Source organism: Microtus ochrogaster, chromosome 4 (assembly GCF_000317375.1).
Source record: "Microtus ochrogaster isolate Prairie Vole_2 chromosome 4, MicOch1.0, whole genome shotgun sequence".
Lineage (NCBI taxonomy): Eukaryota > Metazoa > Chordata > Mammalia > Rodentia > Cricetidae > Microtus > Microtus ochrogaster.
In genome coordinates this window covers 17,991,346-18,010,676 of record NC_022011.1, presented here as the reverse complement: position 1 = coordinate 18,010,676, position 19,331 = coordinate 17,991,346, and the positions used below count along the sequence as shown (strand labels likewise).

At 40.1% G+C, this 19,331-nt stretch overlaps 1 protein-coding gene across 1 annotated transcript in view; it reads left to right on the top strand.

The window, feature by feature from the left end:
- The window catches only part of Phlpp2 (PH domain and leucine rich repeat protein phosphatase 2), an 81,200-nt gene that overhangs the window by 27,288 nt on the left and 34,581 nt on the right, over positions 1-19,331 (top strand). The window contains exons 3-6 of the mRNA XM_005345687.3: positions 4,056-4,189; positions 12,882-13,072; positions 15,703-15,828; positions 17,555-17,709. Of these exons, the coding sequence (XP_005345744.1) occupies positions 4,056-4,189; positions 12,882-13,072; positions 15,703-15,828; positions 17,555-17,709 (606 nt within the window). The remainder of the gene's footprint in view (positions 1-4,055; positions 4,190-12,881; positions 13,073-15,702; positions 15,829-17,554; positions 17,710-19,331) is intronic.

Here is a 19,331-nt window from a genome sequence, read left to right as displayed (position 1 = left end):
TTTAGGTTGGGAAAGTTTGTGCTTTTGAGTTGGACTTCTTCTCCTTCTATCTCTATTATTCTTAGGTTTGGTCTTTTCATGGTGTCCCATATTTCCTGGATATTTTGTGTTAAGCTTTTGTTAGATTTAATTTTTTTTTTTTGACTGATGAGTCTATTTCCTCTATTGTATCTTCAGCGCTTGAGAGTCTCTCTTCCATCTCTTGTATTCTGCTGTTTATGGTTGCATTTGTGATTCCTGATCATTTTCCCATATCTGCTGTTTCCAGAATTCCCTCAGTTTGTGTTTTCCTTTTTGTCTCTATTTCAGTTTTCAAGTCTTGAATCATTATTTTTTTCATCTGTTTGCCTGCTTTTCCTTGGTTTTCTTTTAAGGGATTTGTTAATTTCTTCTAATTTTTTGTTGATCTTTTCCTTCATTTTTTTGAGGAAATTTTTTATTTTCTCTTTAAGGGCCTCAAACATTATCCTAAAATTGTTTTTTAGGTTATTTTATTCTGCTTCATCTATATTTGTTTGTTCAGGTCTTGCTGTTGTAGAGCCACCAGTTTTTGTTGGTGTCATGTTGACCTTTGTAGTGTTGAGTGTGTTCATATTTTGTCTACCCATCTTTTTCTCTGATTGGTGTAGTTGGGTTGTGTTTCTGGTGATCAATCTTCCTAATGCCAGTTGTCCAAGGCTCAGAGGTCGCTCATTGTGGTGCAGTGGGGGCCATTGTTTCAGTCACTCCAGAGGTCTCTTGGTGTTCCCGGAGGTCACTAGGGTTTCCCAGGAGTTGCTCTGCAATCCCTGTGGTCGTTCAGGCCAGCTCCTACTGAGGTCTCTGGCTCCGGCTTACTCCTGGCTTGGGCCTGCTCTGGCAAAGGTCCCTGGCTTGGACCCAGTCTGGCAGAGAGCTCTAACTCAGGCCTGCTTCCTCAACAGCTGCTCCCTTGTACCTACTCCTGTGGTGATTGCTGACTTGGGCCTGTTCCTGAGGATGTCCCAGAATCAGGCCTGCTCCAGTGGAGGTCCCTGGCTTGGGTCTTGTCCCTCAGAGGTCTCTGGTTTGCACCTTCTCCCTTGGTGGTCGCTCCCTTGTACCTGCTCCTGCAGAGGTCACTGGCTTGGGCCTGCTCCTGTGGAGGTTGCTGGCTCGGGCCTTGCAGTCTTAATTTTTTACATTTATTTGTGTGCATGCCTGTGTGTGTGTGTTGTTGTAGACACATGTATGCCATTGTGAGCATGTGAAGGTCAGAGGACAACTTGTGGGAGTTAATTCTCTCCTTCTACCCTGTCGTTCCCAGGAATCACACCCAGGTGGATCATGCTTGGTGGCAGGGACCTTGTCTTTACCATTTCACTGACCTCAATCCTAAATTGTTTTGGAACTACAGTCGTCAGTATTAGGGGACACATTACATGCAAGATATTTTGCTAAATGCTTTACATGTTATATTGCTCTTGTTGTAAGAAAGATAGTCTTAGTAGCAACCCTATGAATTCGATTTTCATTCTTTTTATACTAGCAAGGAATTTAATACAGGACGATTATTATACAGGAAGCAGTGGCAAGCAGAACTCAGTCTCCAGATCAGGCATTCTGACTTTTCAAGCCTGTATGTTTAACTACTCCATCTATTACTATTTGCTTTTTGATGAAAAGAATTATCAGAAGATATAAAAATAATGTTATGCTCTTTGGAGTGTTTTGGGGGACCTACCACCCAGCTCCTAAATGAATTACACACGGAGTCTTACTCTATTTATAAATGTCCAGCCTTAGCTTGGCTTGTTTCTTGCCTGCTTTCCTTAACTTACATTATCCCACCCACCCTTTGGCCTATGTGTTTTTCCCATTCTCTTACTTCTTTAAATCTAACTCTTATTCTGTGGTTGCTGTGTAGCTGGGTGACTAGCCCTTAATGTCCTCCCCTTCTCAAGCTACTACTCTGACCACTTTTCCCGGTTTTCTCCTTTGTATTCTCTCTGCCTGCCAGCCCTGCCTATCCTTTCTCCTCTCTTGCTATTGGCTGTTCAGGTGTTTATTAGACCATCAGGTGTTTGAGACAGGTAGAGTATCACAGCTTCACAGAGTTAAACAAATGCACATAAACAAAAGTAACATACCTTAAAATAGTCCCAACAAAATCAGTCTGCTATTGAGACTGCTGAAACCCCTTCAGTCCACATAGATAATGGTCATTTCTTTTTCTTCTATATTTTCAAAGTATCCTAAATTTGACTTAAAATGCAAAATTACTAGGAGCTTTAGCTTTTAATCTGGGCCTCATAGTAGAATGGTTTGGGGGTTTATTACGTCATTCATTCCTAGCTGGTTTTTTTTTTTTTTTTTTTTGTTTTTCGAGGCAGGGTTTCTCTGTGGTTTTGGAGCCTGTCCTGGAACTAGCTCTTGTAGACCAGGCTGGTCTCGACCTCACAGAGATCTGCCTGCCTCTGCCTCCCAAGTGCTGGGATTAAAGGCGTGCGCTACCACCGCCCGGCTATTCCTAGCTGTTTTGAAGATGTTCTCTGTAAAATGAATGGAGACATATGGTCCCTAGAGCAGAGCAGGCAACAAATTCTACATCTGTGTTTGTGTATATGCTTATTTGAAATTAGTTATGGGGAATATAACTCTTTATATTATACATTTTTGTTATTGTTGTTTCTGCCTTTAAGTTTAGCTCAGAAGTGGTCAGAGGATCCCAGGAGCCCTCTGAGACTCTCCCCGTTTTTTTTTTTTTTTTTTTTTTTTTTTTTTGAATCAGGGTCTCATAACTCAGCTGACTTCCAGTTCTTAATCCTCAGGCCTCATTATCATGCTAGGATTTTGTGGCATGTACTAGCAGACTTGCTTCTGAGATTCTTTAAAGAGGTTTGTGAGGTTGAGACCACTCTATAACATAGTATCTATTTTCCTTTTCACTTGCAGTCCCTGTGAGGATGCAGTGTTGTTTTCCAGAACCAGCACGGCTGCTATTCCCATGTACTGACTATAGAAGGAGATACTAAATTTTAGTTGTTTTCTGTTAAACCATCTGATAAGAAATTTCTTAAAAAATGACCAAGCATGGTGACATATGTCTGTAATTCCAGCACTTGGGAGGCAAAGGCTGGAGGATCAGAAGTTTAAAGTCATTCTCAGCTACATTCTGGGTTCTAGGCCAGCTTGGCCTATGTTAGACCCTTTCTCAAAAAAAGAAAAAAAAAAACCCTGAAAAGAAAGATTCACAAAAATACAAAGCAATGGTTGTTACTCTTTTTACAAAACTTTTTTTTGAAAACATATTTTAAAATAATCTATGTTATTATATAATGAGTATAATAATTGTTTTATGACAAAGCTTTGGAAATTCTTAATTTTAATTCCTAATTCAATACTATCAGTGAATTCAGTGTATGTAAACAGAAGCTTTTTTTTTTTTTTGGTTCTCACAATGTAAAAAGGAGTCCTAAGACTCATTATGTTGAAAACCACTTGTTTTGATTAGTTGTATGATATTAAAACAGTTCTTGGCCCAGTAGGCAAGAGTGCTTGCTCTACAAGTTGAAGATCTGAGCTCAAATTCCCTCCACCCACATGAAAAGCTGGGTATGTAGTTACTTCTTGTAGCCCCAGCATTGGAAGATAGAAGCAGGTGGGTGCAAAGAGCTTGCTGACCAGCCAGCCTAGCCCAGACGCTAGAGAGCCTGTCTCAGGGGAACAGACGGAGATCAATCCACCACTGTTGTCTGTGCACTTGCACACTCGTGCATGTACACACATACTCAGTCTTGCTTGATCTTTTTTTTTTTTAAATATTTATTTATTTATTTATTATGTATACAATATTCTGTCTGTGTGTATGGCCAGAAGAGGACACCAGACCCCATTACAGATGGTTGTAAGCCACCATGTGGTTGCTGGGAATTGAACTCAGGACCTTTGGAAGAGCAGGCAGTGCTCTTAACCTCTGAGCCATCTCTCCAGTCCCTTGCTTGATCTTGGAGTAAAAATCAAGACGAAATTGAGCTGAGGAAAATAAGCACATCTTTATTACTTATCACGTGTTATGTTTTGAATTGTGTAAGCAGGAGATTGGAACCCACTGAACGGCCTCTCCAGATTGTTTACGATTACTTATCAAGGCTGGGATTTGAAGATCCTGTGCGCATACAGGAGGAGGCTACGAACCCTGACCTCAGCTGCATGATTCGATTTTATGGTGGTAAGGCTTTATCAGTAGTGACTCTGTTAACTACTTTAAATTGATTGTTTGCTAGAAGTATTTTATATCAAAAGTTATTTTTAAGTCAGTTAAAAGTACAACAAAACATCAGGGAGTAAAGGAAGATTTTTAAAAATTAGCTAAAACAAGTAGGGCGGTGGTGGTGCACGCTTTTAGTCCTAGCACTCAGGAGGCAGAGTCAGGTGGATCTCTGAGTTCGAGACCAGCCTGGTCTATAGAGCAAGTTCCAGAACAGTCAAGGTTGTTACACAGAGAAACCCAATCTCGAAAAAAACAAAACAAAAAAACGAAAAATAGCAAAATTTATTTGTAAAAATAACTTCCCTTTAAATGTTTATTTATTGCAACTACTTTATACCATTATTAGATTATGCCTTATTTACATTTTTAAAGATTTATTGTGTGTGTGTGTGTTCACGTACATGCCTGTGGTACCCTAAGAGATCAGGAAAGGTGTTGGATAGATGATTTTGTTTTTTATAAACTGAAGTGGTGTATATTCCCTTCAGCTAATTGAAAAAGGAAGAAACAAAAAGTGTTTTCAGAGTAGGAAAATAATACATAGATATTCTTGAGAGATATGAGAGCGAGTGAATGAGTGAGTTACTAAGTGTCGGAAGAGAGAAATGCAAATAAAATCCTTTGGTGGTTTGTGGAGGAGAGTAGTTGATAGTTTGAAGTCAAATCTGAGAAAAATTAGCGTCAATTTGAGGAATTGAACCATCTATTGATATAAAACTCTTTAAAAACCCAAACTGATGCTGGGCAGTGGTGTCACACACCTTTAATCCCAGCACTTGCGAGGCAGAGGCAGGTGGATCTTTGTGAGTTTGAGGCCAGCCTGGTCTGCAGAGTAAGTTCCAGGATAGCCAGAGTGGTTACATAGAGAAACCCTGTCTTGAAAAAGAAAAAAAAATTAATATATATATACTCAAACTGTTAAGAGCGTGTGCTACTTTCACAGAAAACCTGATCTTGGTTTGCAGCACACATGTACAGTGGGATCACAATCAACCCTGGGTAACTCTATCTCCAGGGAATCTGTTACCCTCTTCTGGCCTCTGCCAGCGTGGTACTCAAGTGCATATGCCCAGATACATATAGTAAAATTAATAAAGCAAATACTAAAAATCATGAGTTGAAATGATAGCATGCCCTTTAATTGACTATGATTGAAGTGGGTTCTTTTTGCAGTGAGTGTTTTTATTCCAGAATGAAAGTCGAGCTTTAAAATGCCTTGGGATTTCTTACTTTTTTATTTTATTTTTTTAAATTTATTCTTTGTGTCTTTCACATTGTCCCTCCTGATCCCACCCATCTCTTGCCCCACCCCAGCAAAAAAATTAAAAGTTAGGGGGAAAAAAAAGAAAAAAAAGGAAAAAGGGGAAAAATCTCTTTATGGAAGAAGCTTCAGTGTTTCACAGTGAATCATACAATAAAGCCCTATATCCATATATTTTTACATGCAGGCATTTATCGAAAAGAATCATTGGTCTTGTTTGAGGCCCCTGGTCTCTGTTGCACTATTAACGCTGGGCCCTCACTGGGGCTCTTCTTGTATATCCTGTTACTGTCTTGTGTCTTGGAGCTCCTGCAACTCTGGGTCCACAGGACTGATGCCCTCCTACCCCTGTGCTCCAGCAGATCACAGATGTGATGTTGCGGTGGAGAACACATAACTCCGGATCTGGAACTGGCTAGTTGCAAAGTTGGTCAGCCTGCCAGCTCTCCTCTGTCTTCGCTCTTCAGCATTGCCCTGACTAGTTCACCCCTTTCAGCTATGAGCAGAGAGCAGGGCAATTCTCCAGCTTTCATGTCCTCAAGGTGGGTTCTCCCACACCTACACCTTCAGGGCCAGCTCTACCTTGCTGCCCAGGCAAAGTGTAGGGGACATTTTCTGAAGTGCCACAGTGGATGAGGGACAGGGCCAGCTCTCATACCTGCCTCAGGCATTGATGGGGAGCAGATTTCTACCCTGCCCATGCTGCCTCAAGATAGATGAGTAATGGGGACAGCTTTCCCATGCTCACAACTTCAGGGCTGGCTCACCCACACTTTGGACCGTAGGGTCAGGTCTGTTGTGCTGCTTATGCGAGATTCAGGGCCTGCTCTTCTGAGTGCTGCAGCTAGTGAGGGGTTGGGTCAGGTCCTCCACCTGCTTCAGGAGGTGAGGAGTGAAGAGAGGAGATTTTTTTCTTATCCATGCCACCACATGGCAGATGAGAGAGATGTGATCTGCTCCTCCATTCTTATGTCCTCAGAGTCAGTACACCCATGCCGTGCAACCAGCGTCAGCTCTACTGTGCAGCCTGGGAGAGATGTGGGATCCTCTCTCTGAGTATTTTAGCCAGTGAGGGGCAGGACCAGTTCTCCCTAGAGTTACAGTCAGTTAGGGGCAGGACCAGCTCTGAATAGCCTTATCCTCTCTGCCTTTGGTGGGATCAGGAGCCACAGACATCAGAGACCTTGGATGCATCAGTATCTGAACCCAGACATGGGTGGCAATGAAGTCACTCACCTCAGCCCATTCCTCATCTCTTTTGCCTCCTCGGATATGCCTCTGCCACAGGATATGAACTATTTTGTCTCTCTCTCCCATATCAGGCCCTAGGCCTTGTCCCTCTTAGAATGTCATGGCCCTGGGTGGAACTATGCTTCCTCTTTCCAAAGAGATCATAATAGTACCCAGCTGCCTGACATCTGGTGCTGGTCAGGCTCCTGGTTGGTGCGGAGGTATTGCTGGAGACTTATCGCAAGCCCAGGCTGTAATCCGTTGAGTTTCACCAGCCCTCAAAATTTCTTTTACATACAAGGATGTAGCACAGTTGTTGACTCTGATGCCACCAATTTTCTACCACCACCACTTGATAAATTATAGTATGGCCATATGAAGCATTCTGTAAGAGAATAGTTGCAGTATAAACTACAAGAGTGTGTTTGATACTGTTGGATGGTGGTTCTGTCAGGTGCTAGATGGGAAACCTTAAAAATGAACTCTACTGATTTAGATAAGTTAGTATAATTTGAGTGAGAAAATTATGCTCATTGAAGGGAATTTTAAAAGTAATTATTTTATAAAATAGACAGTATGCATCTGGTGCCCAAATCTAAAGGTAACAAGCAAATACGTGGGGGGAAGGTAGGTAGAGGTAGATAGGTGAGTTACCTATTGGCTATGTAACAAATTACCTTAAAACATAGTAATGTCAAATGTATATTTTGTAATTTCTCTGGGTTGGAAATAAAGGAGCAATTTTAGCTGGATGGCTCAGGTTTGAGTGTCATAAGATGATCATCTGAGGCTTGATTCACTTTTTAAACTTATTTTTATTTTATATGTATATATGTACATGCACTATCTGCTTGCATGGTGCCCTTGGAGTCTATCAGAGGAGTAGGATCCCTTGAACTTGAGTTGCAGATGATTATGAGTTATCTGAACTGCGAGATGAGTCATCTCTCCAACCAGATTCACTTGAATTTTTTTTGTATTACATTTGTGGATATATGAATATCTTTGCATGTGTATAGTCACGCACACATGCAAGTATGCATGATCTTCATGGGGAGGTCAAAGGGCAACTTCTCAGTTCTTGCCTTCTACCATGTAGGTCTTAGGAATTGAACTCAGGTTGTCAGACTTGGAAGCAGACAGCTTTACCCACAGAATTGTCTTCCCAGCCTTGAGGATTCATTCACTTTTTACTGTGGTTTAAAGGCTGTTGTTGGTTAGAGCCTCGGTTCCTTACTGATTATTGGTAGTACACCTTGGTTCCTTGTTATATTGACTTTCCATGGATTGCTTAATTGTACCTACAGTGTAGCAGCCAAGGATGAAACATGACTTCCACCTACACAATGTATATACACATGCAGGCCTCAGTATCTTTTTTGACAACTTTACTTCACTTTTGCCATTTTCTGTTTATTGAGGCTGGAGAGATGGCTCATTTGTTAAGAATGCATACTTCTCTTCTAGAGAACAGAGTTAAGTTCCCAATACCCATGCCACGTAAATCAGAACCACCCGTAACTCCAGCTGCAGGGTATCAGACACCCTCCTCTGGCCTCTGGGCCCTTCTACTCACTTGCACACACACACACACACACACACACACACACACACACACACACACTCACTCACATAATTAAAAAGAAAGAAATGGGCTGCTCTTCGAAAGGACCTAGGTTCAATTCCCAGCACCCACATGGCAGCTTATAACTCTCTGTAACTCCAGCTCCAGAGGATTTGATCCTCTCACACAGACATACATGCAGACCAATACACATAAAAATATAAATCATTAAAAAAGGAAATGAAGCCTTAAAACAACAACAACAACAGAACAACCAAAAACTGAGTCATTAATCACAGCCTGCATTACAGACGGGGAAGAGAATTAGGTTCCACCTTTGAAGGAGAGTGTCAGAGAATGTGGGACATATCTTAAGACTATCAATAAGAGAGAATTTCCTTCTTTTCCAGTTCTTGAATCCAGAAACATTCATAGTTAACTGAAAGAAAGGAAGTGTTTGAAGTATTATCTGTGAGCAAAGTGCTAAGTAATCAGCTTTAAATATTTCTTGTGTAGAGTTGTTGGATGAGTCAGCTTACATAGAACACAGTCATTGAGGTCATGGGCCTAAGTTCAAACCAGCTCTCCTCCTGTGTTCCCTAGCTACAAGAGATAGTCAGTACAAAGGCTGTGGAAAAGAGTTTAGGGATGTAGCTCAGCAGTAGAGTGCTTGTCTAACCTGTGTAAAACCCTGGGTTTTTATCCCAGTACTGTGGAGATAGAAGGTGGCAATCTTGCAAATAAATACATTTTTCATCACTGAATTTGAGTGGCTGACGTGATTAGCTACGAGGACTTGAAGTACATTAATTTATCCCTTTATATGAGAAGAAATGGAATCTCATGGGTGTGAGTTGTTAGAGAAGTTGTAGTTGTAGATGGATAGCTCAGGATGCCTCTTTCTACAATGCATCTGCCTACATTGTTTAAGAGACTTTCATGTAAAGAGCTTAAATGCAAATGAGAAGCTATAACCAAGAACCTGATTGGTTACTGTTCTTGTTGTGATAAGATACCTGTCAGATTCATTGACTCCTCAAGGGAGGCCTTACCCTCTCTGAGTAGCGGGTAGGGGGTGGGATGGGGGGTAGGAAGGAGAAGGGGAAAGAGGGGAACTGGGATTGGTATGTAAAATGAAAAAAAAATTTTTAAATAAAAAAAAACTGTCAGAAGGAAATCAGGATGACAGTGATTCTGCCACTTTGAACATTTGGACATAAGGAAGGAGAAGCTTATTTTGGCTCCCAGTTTGAGAGGAGGTCATGGCAACAGGAGTGGGAGGTAACTGCTTACATTGCACCCACAGTCAGGAAGCAGAGAAAGGATGCTGGTGCTCAGCTCTCTGTGACCCTAGTTCGTGGGTTGGGGCTCCCTACTTTCAGGGTGAGTCTTACCTCTTGCACTAGCCCTTGTAGGAATCCCTTCATAGACACAGAGGTGTGTTTCTGTGGTGATTCCAGTCAGACTGACAGTTAACTATCACAGATCACATAGTATGTTTCCATTCAAAGTTCAAAAATGAGCCGGGCAAGGTGGCACATACCTGAACTTTCAACACTCGGTGGTAGAAGCAGGAAGATCAGGAGTTGAAGGGCATTCTTGGCTACATTTCAAGTTCAAGAGCAGCCTGTGTAGATGTGATCCTATCTCAGAAAACAACAAAAAACAAGCACAATAACAACAACAAGAATTCGGAAACACCCAAAAGTTGAAACACATAGATCTCAGCCATATTGTGTGGAGGTGTGCTGTAGTAGTTTGTATATCTTAAGTCGTGAGTAACAGAATTGTAGATTGCATATGATGGTTCCTAGCCTGTTTCAATTAGCTGTGCGTATGTGGCTGTATTTTCTTCATGATAGGACATGGAATTCATGAGTGCCACTTCTATGTCTTGTTCTGTTCCTCACTGCTACTTTCCTCTCCTGAGGGCTAGGATGACAATAATTAGAACAGTATTTGAAGTCAGATGTCAGAAGTAGCAGGTTCACCATCATCCTGACTTTCTGAATAACAGTGTTGATCTCTGGCTACCTAGAATGCCTACCTGAGTAAAGTTAGATGTTTTGTTTGAGCCATTATATCCTGTTTGTTACAGTAGTTTAGCCTGTATTTATATAGGATATATGTATTACAAATGACAAACCTATAAAGAGAACCAGGAGATGACTGTCAGGAAAAGGAGAGAGGCTGACTTCTAGAGTGTAGGAGGAAGACTTTAGTCATAGGAGTAGAACTTTTGAGTCATTACAGGTCTGCCTTTTGAATTTTGACTAACTGTCCCTAAATTACACAAATATGTGTTACCAGTAAGCATGTTATTCAGTAGAGTACTCATTTTTCTACATCTCTTTCAATATCAAATAACATTGTTAAAAGTTAATCTTTTATCCAAATTGTAAAAACATACTGCTTCAGGTTAATTTGCATATCTGAAACTAGTTTGTTAAAATATAGGCGTGCTCAGTAGCGAAGAGTGGATACTGCTCTTGGAGAGGACCTGAGTTCCAGCACCCACTTGCTGGTGCCTCACAGCTGCCTCTCACTCCAGTTCTAGGGAGAGCTGATGCCTCTAGCCTCTTGAGCCATGTTTTTTCATGTTCGTGCACATGCATACATCCATACAATTTAAAAAGTAATAGACTCAGAAATGCAGAAGTAACTGCACTAATATAATACTTTTGTAGTCTCTATTTTCTTACTCTTATTTTATGTGCATATTGTATATTTGTAATTATTGTTTTTATATTTTACCTTTCAGAAAATTTTGTTTAATTACACAGATAAAATACAATATGTTGGGGGCTGGAGAGATGGCTCAGTGGTTAAGAACATTGGCTGTTCTTCCAAAGGTCCTGAGTTCAATTCCTGGCAACCACATGGTGACTCACAACTATCCTTAATGAGATCTGGCACCTTCTTCTGGCCTACAGGCAGATACTGCATATAATAAATAAATCTTAAAAAAAAATACAAATATGTCATTATTCGTATTTAATTTTTTGCACTTACTTCCCAAGCTCATTAACTGCTCTATCAATAGTCCCTTTTGTCGTTTAGTATGTATCTTCTCATTTTAAGTTTTGGTGAGCACCCAGTTGGGAATGTCTAGCAGGCAGTAGAAGCTTAGGAAGTGTAGAGCTGAGAGGACCAGGCTCCCTGAGGAATTAGAATGTAGGCAGAGAAATTGACTTACAGTAGAAGTGGCCATCCAACAAGTCCAGTGTTAACAATTTATTTGAGTAATGTAATTTTGAGTCTTTGGAGCATCTGACCTATTTCTTCATATTACATATGCAGAAATGCTTGAGTAGGTGGGCAAAGTGGTGCCTGAGGGCACATGGGTAATCTGGTGGTAATCCCTGGAGAGCTCTGTTTACTGTTTGTGCCACCTCTTATTTCTGCTGCTTCCCTTGGTTATTTATTTTGATTGATTGTATATATTTGTGTGTATGTGCGCGCACATGCGTGTGCAGAAATATGTTTTCCATAGTGCAGATCTGGAGGTTGGAGAACAAGTTGTGGGCCTTAGTTCTGTCCTTCTATGTAGGTTTTGGGGGAGGGGGTAATTTAGGCACTTTTGTCAGCTGAGACAATCTCTCTCCGCCCCCTAAGACAGGGTTTCTTTGTAGCTTTGGAGCCTATCCTGGAACTCTCTCTGTAGACCAGGCTGGCCTCAAACTCACAGAGATCCACCTGTCCCTGCCTCCCCAGTGCTGGGATTAAAGGCATGTGCCACCACCATCTGGCCTCAGCTGAGCCATTTTACCAGACTTTTAACCCCCATTATTTCTGTATTTGATACTTGTCTCTGCCAATGCCTTTACAAAGAGCTCTTTTGTCTCAGGGTTCTGTTTTGCTCTCTCTATCTCAGGCATATGATCATGATAGAAAGGTGGGTGCTTGAACAAGGAGAAGCTGGTGCATGCTCTTCTCCTGCCTCCATCATGGGAGCAGTCGATTGAAGTACCATCCATAAGCTTTTCCTTGCAAGGGCCAGAGAGGTGGAATATTATATACAGAATTAGAGAACTCTTTTATGTGTTTCTTTATTCTAAAATAGATTGATATCAATGACTATCTTTTATTCCATATATCTTTTGTACTCCCATTATGCTTTGTACTTTATATTATTTTACTTTTTTTTTTTTACAAGAATACTCTGGAAGGTAGCTTAATAAAGTCTAAGACAATACAGGATGATAGAATCTAAACTTTGTGAGGACAGTAAGCTCAGTGGGCCAGGTAATGAAATTGAAGGGAGTGGCATCACTTGCATTCAGGCTCCAGTGAGTCTGAACCCAAAGTCCATGATATAGACTCCTTGCTATGTGAAAGGTGACTGTTTTGAGAAGGGTTAGCAGTGACATCTGAGGTAAAGGCTCAGGGTGTAGGCCAAAATTCACAAGTATTTCCACTGTATAAGTGCAGTGGTAGGTGTTATTTTAGGACTAAGATCTTATTTTGTAAAACCCATATTGCTTCATTCCTCATGTCTATAAATAGGGCTACTGAATGTTGGCTCATGCATTTTCCTTCTCTTCCAGTATTATGTTTCTTTAATGGTACATTCTGAAGGAGTGTTTTCTTTTCAGAAAAACCATGCCAGATGGATCATCTGGATCGAATCCTACTGTCTGGCATCTATAATGTACGCAAAGGAAAAACCCAGCTTCACAAATGGGCTGAACGCCTAGTTGTTCTCTGTGGTACCTGCCTTATTGTTTCCTCAGTGAAGGATTGTCAAACTGGAAAGATGCACATTTTGCCTCTGGTTGGAGGAAAGGTAAGATTTAAAATTTTAAATATTAACTTGGTCATTTAGAAATGTTAAGGTTGGGTTGTTAAGGTCCAGTTAGTAAAGGAAGAACTGGGAGACTTCAACTTGATTCTCAGAACCCTTGTTTAAAAAACAATGAGCAAACAATAACAAAACAAACAAAAACAAGTGTGGTGGTGCATGCTTGTAATCTTAATTCTGAGGAGACAATGACAGGCAGGTTCCTGAGGCTTGTTGCCTTTCCAGTCTATCCCATTTGTACATTTCCACGTAAACCAGAGACCCCTGTTTTAACAGACAAGGTGGACTGCTCTCAAGGAGTGACGCCCCCCAGGTTGTTCTCTGGCCTCCACATGCATACATGTGCATGCATACATGAACACACACACACACACACACTCAAAGCTAGGGCTATAGCTCAGTGATACAATGCTTACCTAGCACTTGTCAGTCCCTGGGTTTAGTCCCCAGCATTTTCCGTTTTGAAGCTTGATCAGCATAACTAGTGTGAATTGAAGAGGATTCAATGAGAAAATGATGTGGGGCAGTCATACTTTGAAATATGCAATTGGTCTAGATATATGACAATATAGATATAATACTGTATTAAAAACAGATAACCTGTGCGGGAGAGATGGCTGAGAGGACAGAAGTGCTTGCTGCCAAGTCCCAGAAAACACCAGGATATTTTATGTTAATGACGATGTCCACAAATTTAATAAACAAAACAAAACAAAAAACTTTCAGATTGAGGTAGAAATAAATGGATACACTGACCTTGAAAATAAATATACTTAAGATTTTCTAAGACAGAATAGGACTACAAAAAGTCTGAAATAAGAATCCTGTGGAAGATTCAGTAAAAACCTTTGGAAGGGAAATATGATTATTGAAACTTAAAAATATGGACTGGAGACATGGCCCAGTGGTTAAATACATTGGTTGCTCTTAAGGAGGACCCAGGTTCAATTCCAAACACCCACATGGCGGCTCACAACCATCTGTAACTTCATTTCTAGTGAGTTCATGCTCTCTTCTGGTCTATGTGGGCCTGGCACTTGTATAGACATATACAGACACACAATACACATTAGTAAAAATAAAAACTAAAATGCAAAAAAAGTTTAGATAATCATTCATAGTCAAATACTGAGAAAGTCTTGTGAATTACTCATAAGAAATAGAAATTAAAGTCAACATTTACATATAATTATGTTAATTTAGTATTATATAAATTGATTTTGTAGTTTTACATATGTACAACTTTGTAAATTATTAACTATTAATGGTGAGATATTCCTTTTATCATTTTGTAGTGGCGTTTATTGCTACAAAGCTTTTCCCAGGGGCTGGAGAGATGGCTCAGAGGTTAAGAGCATTGCCTGCTCTTACAAAGGTCCTGAGTTCAATTCCCAGCAACCACATGGTGGCTCACAACCATCTGTAATGAGGTCTGGTGCCCTCCTCTGGCCTGCACCACAGACAGAATATTGTATACATAATAAATAAATAAATATTTAAAAAAAAAAGCTTTTCCCATCAGTCTATTTGTTTGCTTGAGACAGAGTCTCACTATATATTCCTGGCAGACATAGAACTCCCAGCATTCTGCCTTCTTCTTCTTCTTCTTCCCAGTGCTGGGATTAAAGGTGTTTGCCACCATACCTGACAAAGTCTTTTCTTTTTTCTTCTTTTTTTTTAAGGGTAAGTTATATAAATATAATTTAAAATATCTAAAATTTACTTAATTTAAATTATTTTTCCCTTTCACTTTAATTTTATGTGAATGAGTGTTTTGTCTGTATATGTGTATATACACCACATATGTACTTGGTGCCCTTCGAGGCCAGAGAAGGCATCAGGTCCCATGAGACTAGAGTTACAGATGGCTGTGAGCCACCCAACGTTGCAACAGCAGAAAGAGCTCTTAATCACTGAGTCATCTCTCCAGTTCCCCACAGTAAAACATTTAAGATTGTTCTAGAATATTTTCTGTTTGTTTCAATGAAATTCTTTGTTTTGGCACCAACTTCTATAGTTGTACTGATTTCTTACTATTGAACAATGATTATGTTGTAAATACCACAATTGAATGTTACCAAATTTTTAATTTTAGTGAGTCTTTACAGTCTCCTTCTTTTTTGCTTAAAGTATTTTGTGTTTCTGCCACTTGGTTCTATCTTTAATAAGCACTAGAATGTATTGATTTGCAAGTATAACTTGTAAGTTTGTAGATGGTCTGCCAAGATTCAGAAGCAATGTCATCCAAAATGAGATGCCAAAGATAGAAGTGGTTCCGTGGTGATAGGAAGAAAATATCTTTAGCAAATCTGTGGAAGTTGAGTTGTTGTAGTTTAGGGTAGCCCAGACTGACCTGGAATACTCTGTTCTTCTGCATCTGCCTCCTGGATACTGGAATTATAGCTGTATACCCCGCATCCAGCCTTTGTACTTGATTTACCTCACCATAATGGCGGTTGATCTTGATTGTCATTTCATGTTATTGGTGGTTATTTGTATATATTTTTGGAGAAATGTCTACTCAGATTTTTGTCATTTTAAAAAGTATGTCTTGTTTCTGCTTTTTGACCATTATTTCTGATTAGTAGTTATGATTTTCTCCTCCTCTTCTTCAGATAGAAGAAGTGAAGCGTCGCCAACACTCCCTTGCTTTCAGCTCAGCTGGAGCCCAAGCTCAGACCTATCATGTCAGCTTTGAGACTTTGGCTGAATACCAGAGATGGCAACGGCAGGCATCTAAGGTTGGAAGCTCTTTGATAGGAGATGAGGCTATAGCCACAAGTGACCATCCTTAACATCATACCTTTCTTAGTGTATAATGAATACAATAATGGGATTTCACTGGGTCTTTACTTACTTATGTTCTTGTAGTAGAAAATGGTGTCAAAATCTTTTCACGTACATTTCCCTCTGAACTGTCTCTGTGAGGTGATCCTTAGACGGAATTAAGACATAATGAAGTTTGACCTTTAAAGGGATTGAGACATGAGACTGACATTGCTTCCCACTTGCCACAGTAGTCTCTGGTTGACATAGCTGCTCTCTAGCTTGTAGCCTGGTGCTTCTTGGTCTGCACGTTTTTAGAACAGCCTTGATGAACCACTTAAAAGGTGAACCTATCTATGGGGCATGACCTGTCATAAATCTCTCTTTCGCTATGCTGAGGATGATTGACACTTCAGCATAGCTCTGCTTAGCCATTAAGACATAGCCATTAAAATGTACTGCAACTGCACATGTGTGCGCTTTGGATTCTTTGCAGCAGTTTTCAGAAGGGATGCCACAGTGATATAGCATGTCTCGTGTGATTTTTATCAGGTGTTTTAAAACACATTATAGGGGCTGGAGAGATGGCTCAGTGGTTAAGAGCACTGCCTGCTCTTCCAAAGGTCCTGAGTTCAATTCCCAGCAACCACATGGTGGCTCACAACCATCTGCAATGAGATCTGGTGCCCTCTTCTGGCCTGAAGGCATACCTTCAGACAGAATACTGAGAATACTGTATACATAATAAATAAATAAAATCTTTAAAAAAAATAAACACATTATAGCCATATTCGTTATTGTAGTATTACAGATTTTAAAGACTTCAGTTTTGCTGGTTTTTGTTGCTGTGTTATATCAGCTATAAAATCTGTTCTATGCAAAACTGGTTTCAGTTGTGAGTAACTTCCATTCTTCTGCCCCTTTAAAGAGAAGATGCTGCTCCTTGGCATCCTGGCATACTCAGCAGTATGCTGTGTGTATAACTGTTTTATTTTATGCTTTCAGTAGAAGAAGAAACTTTGTGAGTAAGCAGCAGAGACATGTGGCTACAAAAGTCATTTCATCTCACACTGCCCCTTATTAGGCTTGTCTATTTTGAACCATCTTAACATTGCTTATGGTATAAAATGTGAAAATTTTAATCCCTTATAGAGACATGGACTTCCTCCCTTCCTCCCTCCTTCCTCCCTTCCTTTCTTTTTTCCTTCCTTCTTTCTTTCTTTCCTATAAAAGACAGGGTCTCTCTTTTATCATATTGGTTGGCCTGAAACTTAGCTGTACCTCATATTGGCCAAACTTTTAGTGGTCCTCCTGCCTAGCTTCCCAAGTGCTAGAATTATAAGCATGTACCTACTATGCCTGACTTTGTTGTACCTTAGGGTTTTTGTTTTCGATTTTTTGTTGTCTTTAAATAGGCTGGCCTTAAATCTCCCTGTGTAGCCAAGGCTGGCTTTGATTCACCGATCACCCTGCTTCCACCTCTCCAGCGCTAGAATTGTAGGCATATACCTTTGTTTTTTTTTTTAAATCAGCTTATGGTTTTAGGGAAAAATAAAATTTAACAGTTTTTATAAATGAATAACAGAATAACTCCCCCCTTCCTAGTTTATAATCAGCACCTTTTGTGTAAATGCCATTATGGCCTATGCTGGGTGAAAGCACCCAATAGTTCAGGAGGCTTTTCTTCTTGCCCTTCTTTAGGTGGTGTCCCAGCGGATCAGCACTGTGGACCTTTCATGCTACAGCCTTGAGGAGGTTCCTGAACATCTCTTCTACAGTCAAGATATCACCTACCTCAACCTGCGACACAACTTCATGCAATTAGAAAGACCAGGGGGCCTCGACACACTCTACAAGTATGTAGAGAATAGGTTTCCAGACTAGTGTGTTGAAAATGAATTATAATCAGTATCATAGTGGTTCACACTTTTAAGTTGACAAGTTTACTAGAAGAATTCATTCCTGATTTCTGTAACAAAGTAACCAGAGGCTGGATAATGTTTAAAGAGAAGAGGTTTAAATGTAAAATCAGACAGTCCCTTTGCTGCAGCATATTATGGCAAATGGTGGGAGCCCACATGAGAGGGATAAGTGGGATAGCAAGACGGAACCAGGGATGATAGGTGGTCAGTGCTTGCTTTTTTATAACAGCTGATTCTCTTGGGAACTAACTCAACTGAATCCTTTTCCAGGTCAGAATGTTCAGTTGCTTAATTACTTCTTTCTCCTATCTATCTATCTATCTATCTATCTATCTATCTATCTATCTATCTATCTATCTATCTATCTATCTATCTATCTATCTATCTATCTATCTATGTGATGTGGGGATTGAATCCAGCACCCTGTCTGTATATGCTAGACAAATGTTCTGAGCTACACCCTAGCCCTCACCTTTTACAGGTCTACCACTTCTTAGTTCTGACACACTGGGACCAAGCCTTTAGCATATGAACCTTTGAGAAATGAACCATGTCCAAATCGGCACTTTCCATCATGTTATAGTTTGTAAATTCCACTCCTTTTTGAAGAAGCAAAATTTTTATTTACACAAATCTCCCTCGTTATTCTCCCTGTAAAACAGAGGGTTAATAGAATGTTATGTTTCAAAGACTACAGTAAGTTGCCATTGATTTTTATGATCTTTTTTGGTGGTTTGTTTTTGTTTTGTTCTGAGACAGCATTTTAATATGTAGTTCTGCCTGGCCTGGAACTCACTATATAGACCAAGCTGACCTTGAATTCACAGAGATCCACCTGCCAGGCTTGGGATAATCTTTATATTGTTGGTAAAGGATGCTCATTGATGATAAAGTATGATCTGCAGCTATGGCAGATTGAGAGACTCGGTATGTGAACAGTTTTTTAATTAAAAGTTTCTAACTTAAATGACTTCAAGTAGACAGGCCTGATTTCAAGAATTCTGGAGCAGGTTTAATCTTTTCTTTGTACCTGCTCTTACCAACTCTTGAGTCTTGTCAGGTTTGAAACTTTCTCTTCAGGTAGTGGAATTGTTTCATCCCCACATAACTTCACGACTATGATCTGTGTGTTTTTCTGTCTTCTTTGTTAGAATATATTCTACCTTGCTACTCTCCCCACATCTCACCCCGTATTTCCACCTACACCAGATATCATGGGAGACCAGCCTGGGCTATATTAAGTGAGACCCTGACTACACAGACAAAAAAAAGTAAAGTAGTTAAAGCATAGTCCATGAATAATGACAAAGTGTGATTGTGGGCTTCTGCTGGGGAAGGGAAAAAATTGAAAAGCACAGCAAAATGTCTCACTTTACATCTTGAATAAAAAAGAATGCACATTAAAATGACATGCTTTACACATTCATGTTGATAACATATTTCTTATACTCCTAGTATAATCTTCAGAAAACATTGGTATTTAAAATCTAATCTTTTGCCGGGTGATGGTGGCACACGCCTTTAATCCCAGCACTTGGGAGGCAGAGGCAGGCGGA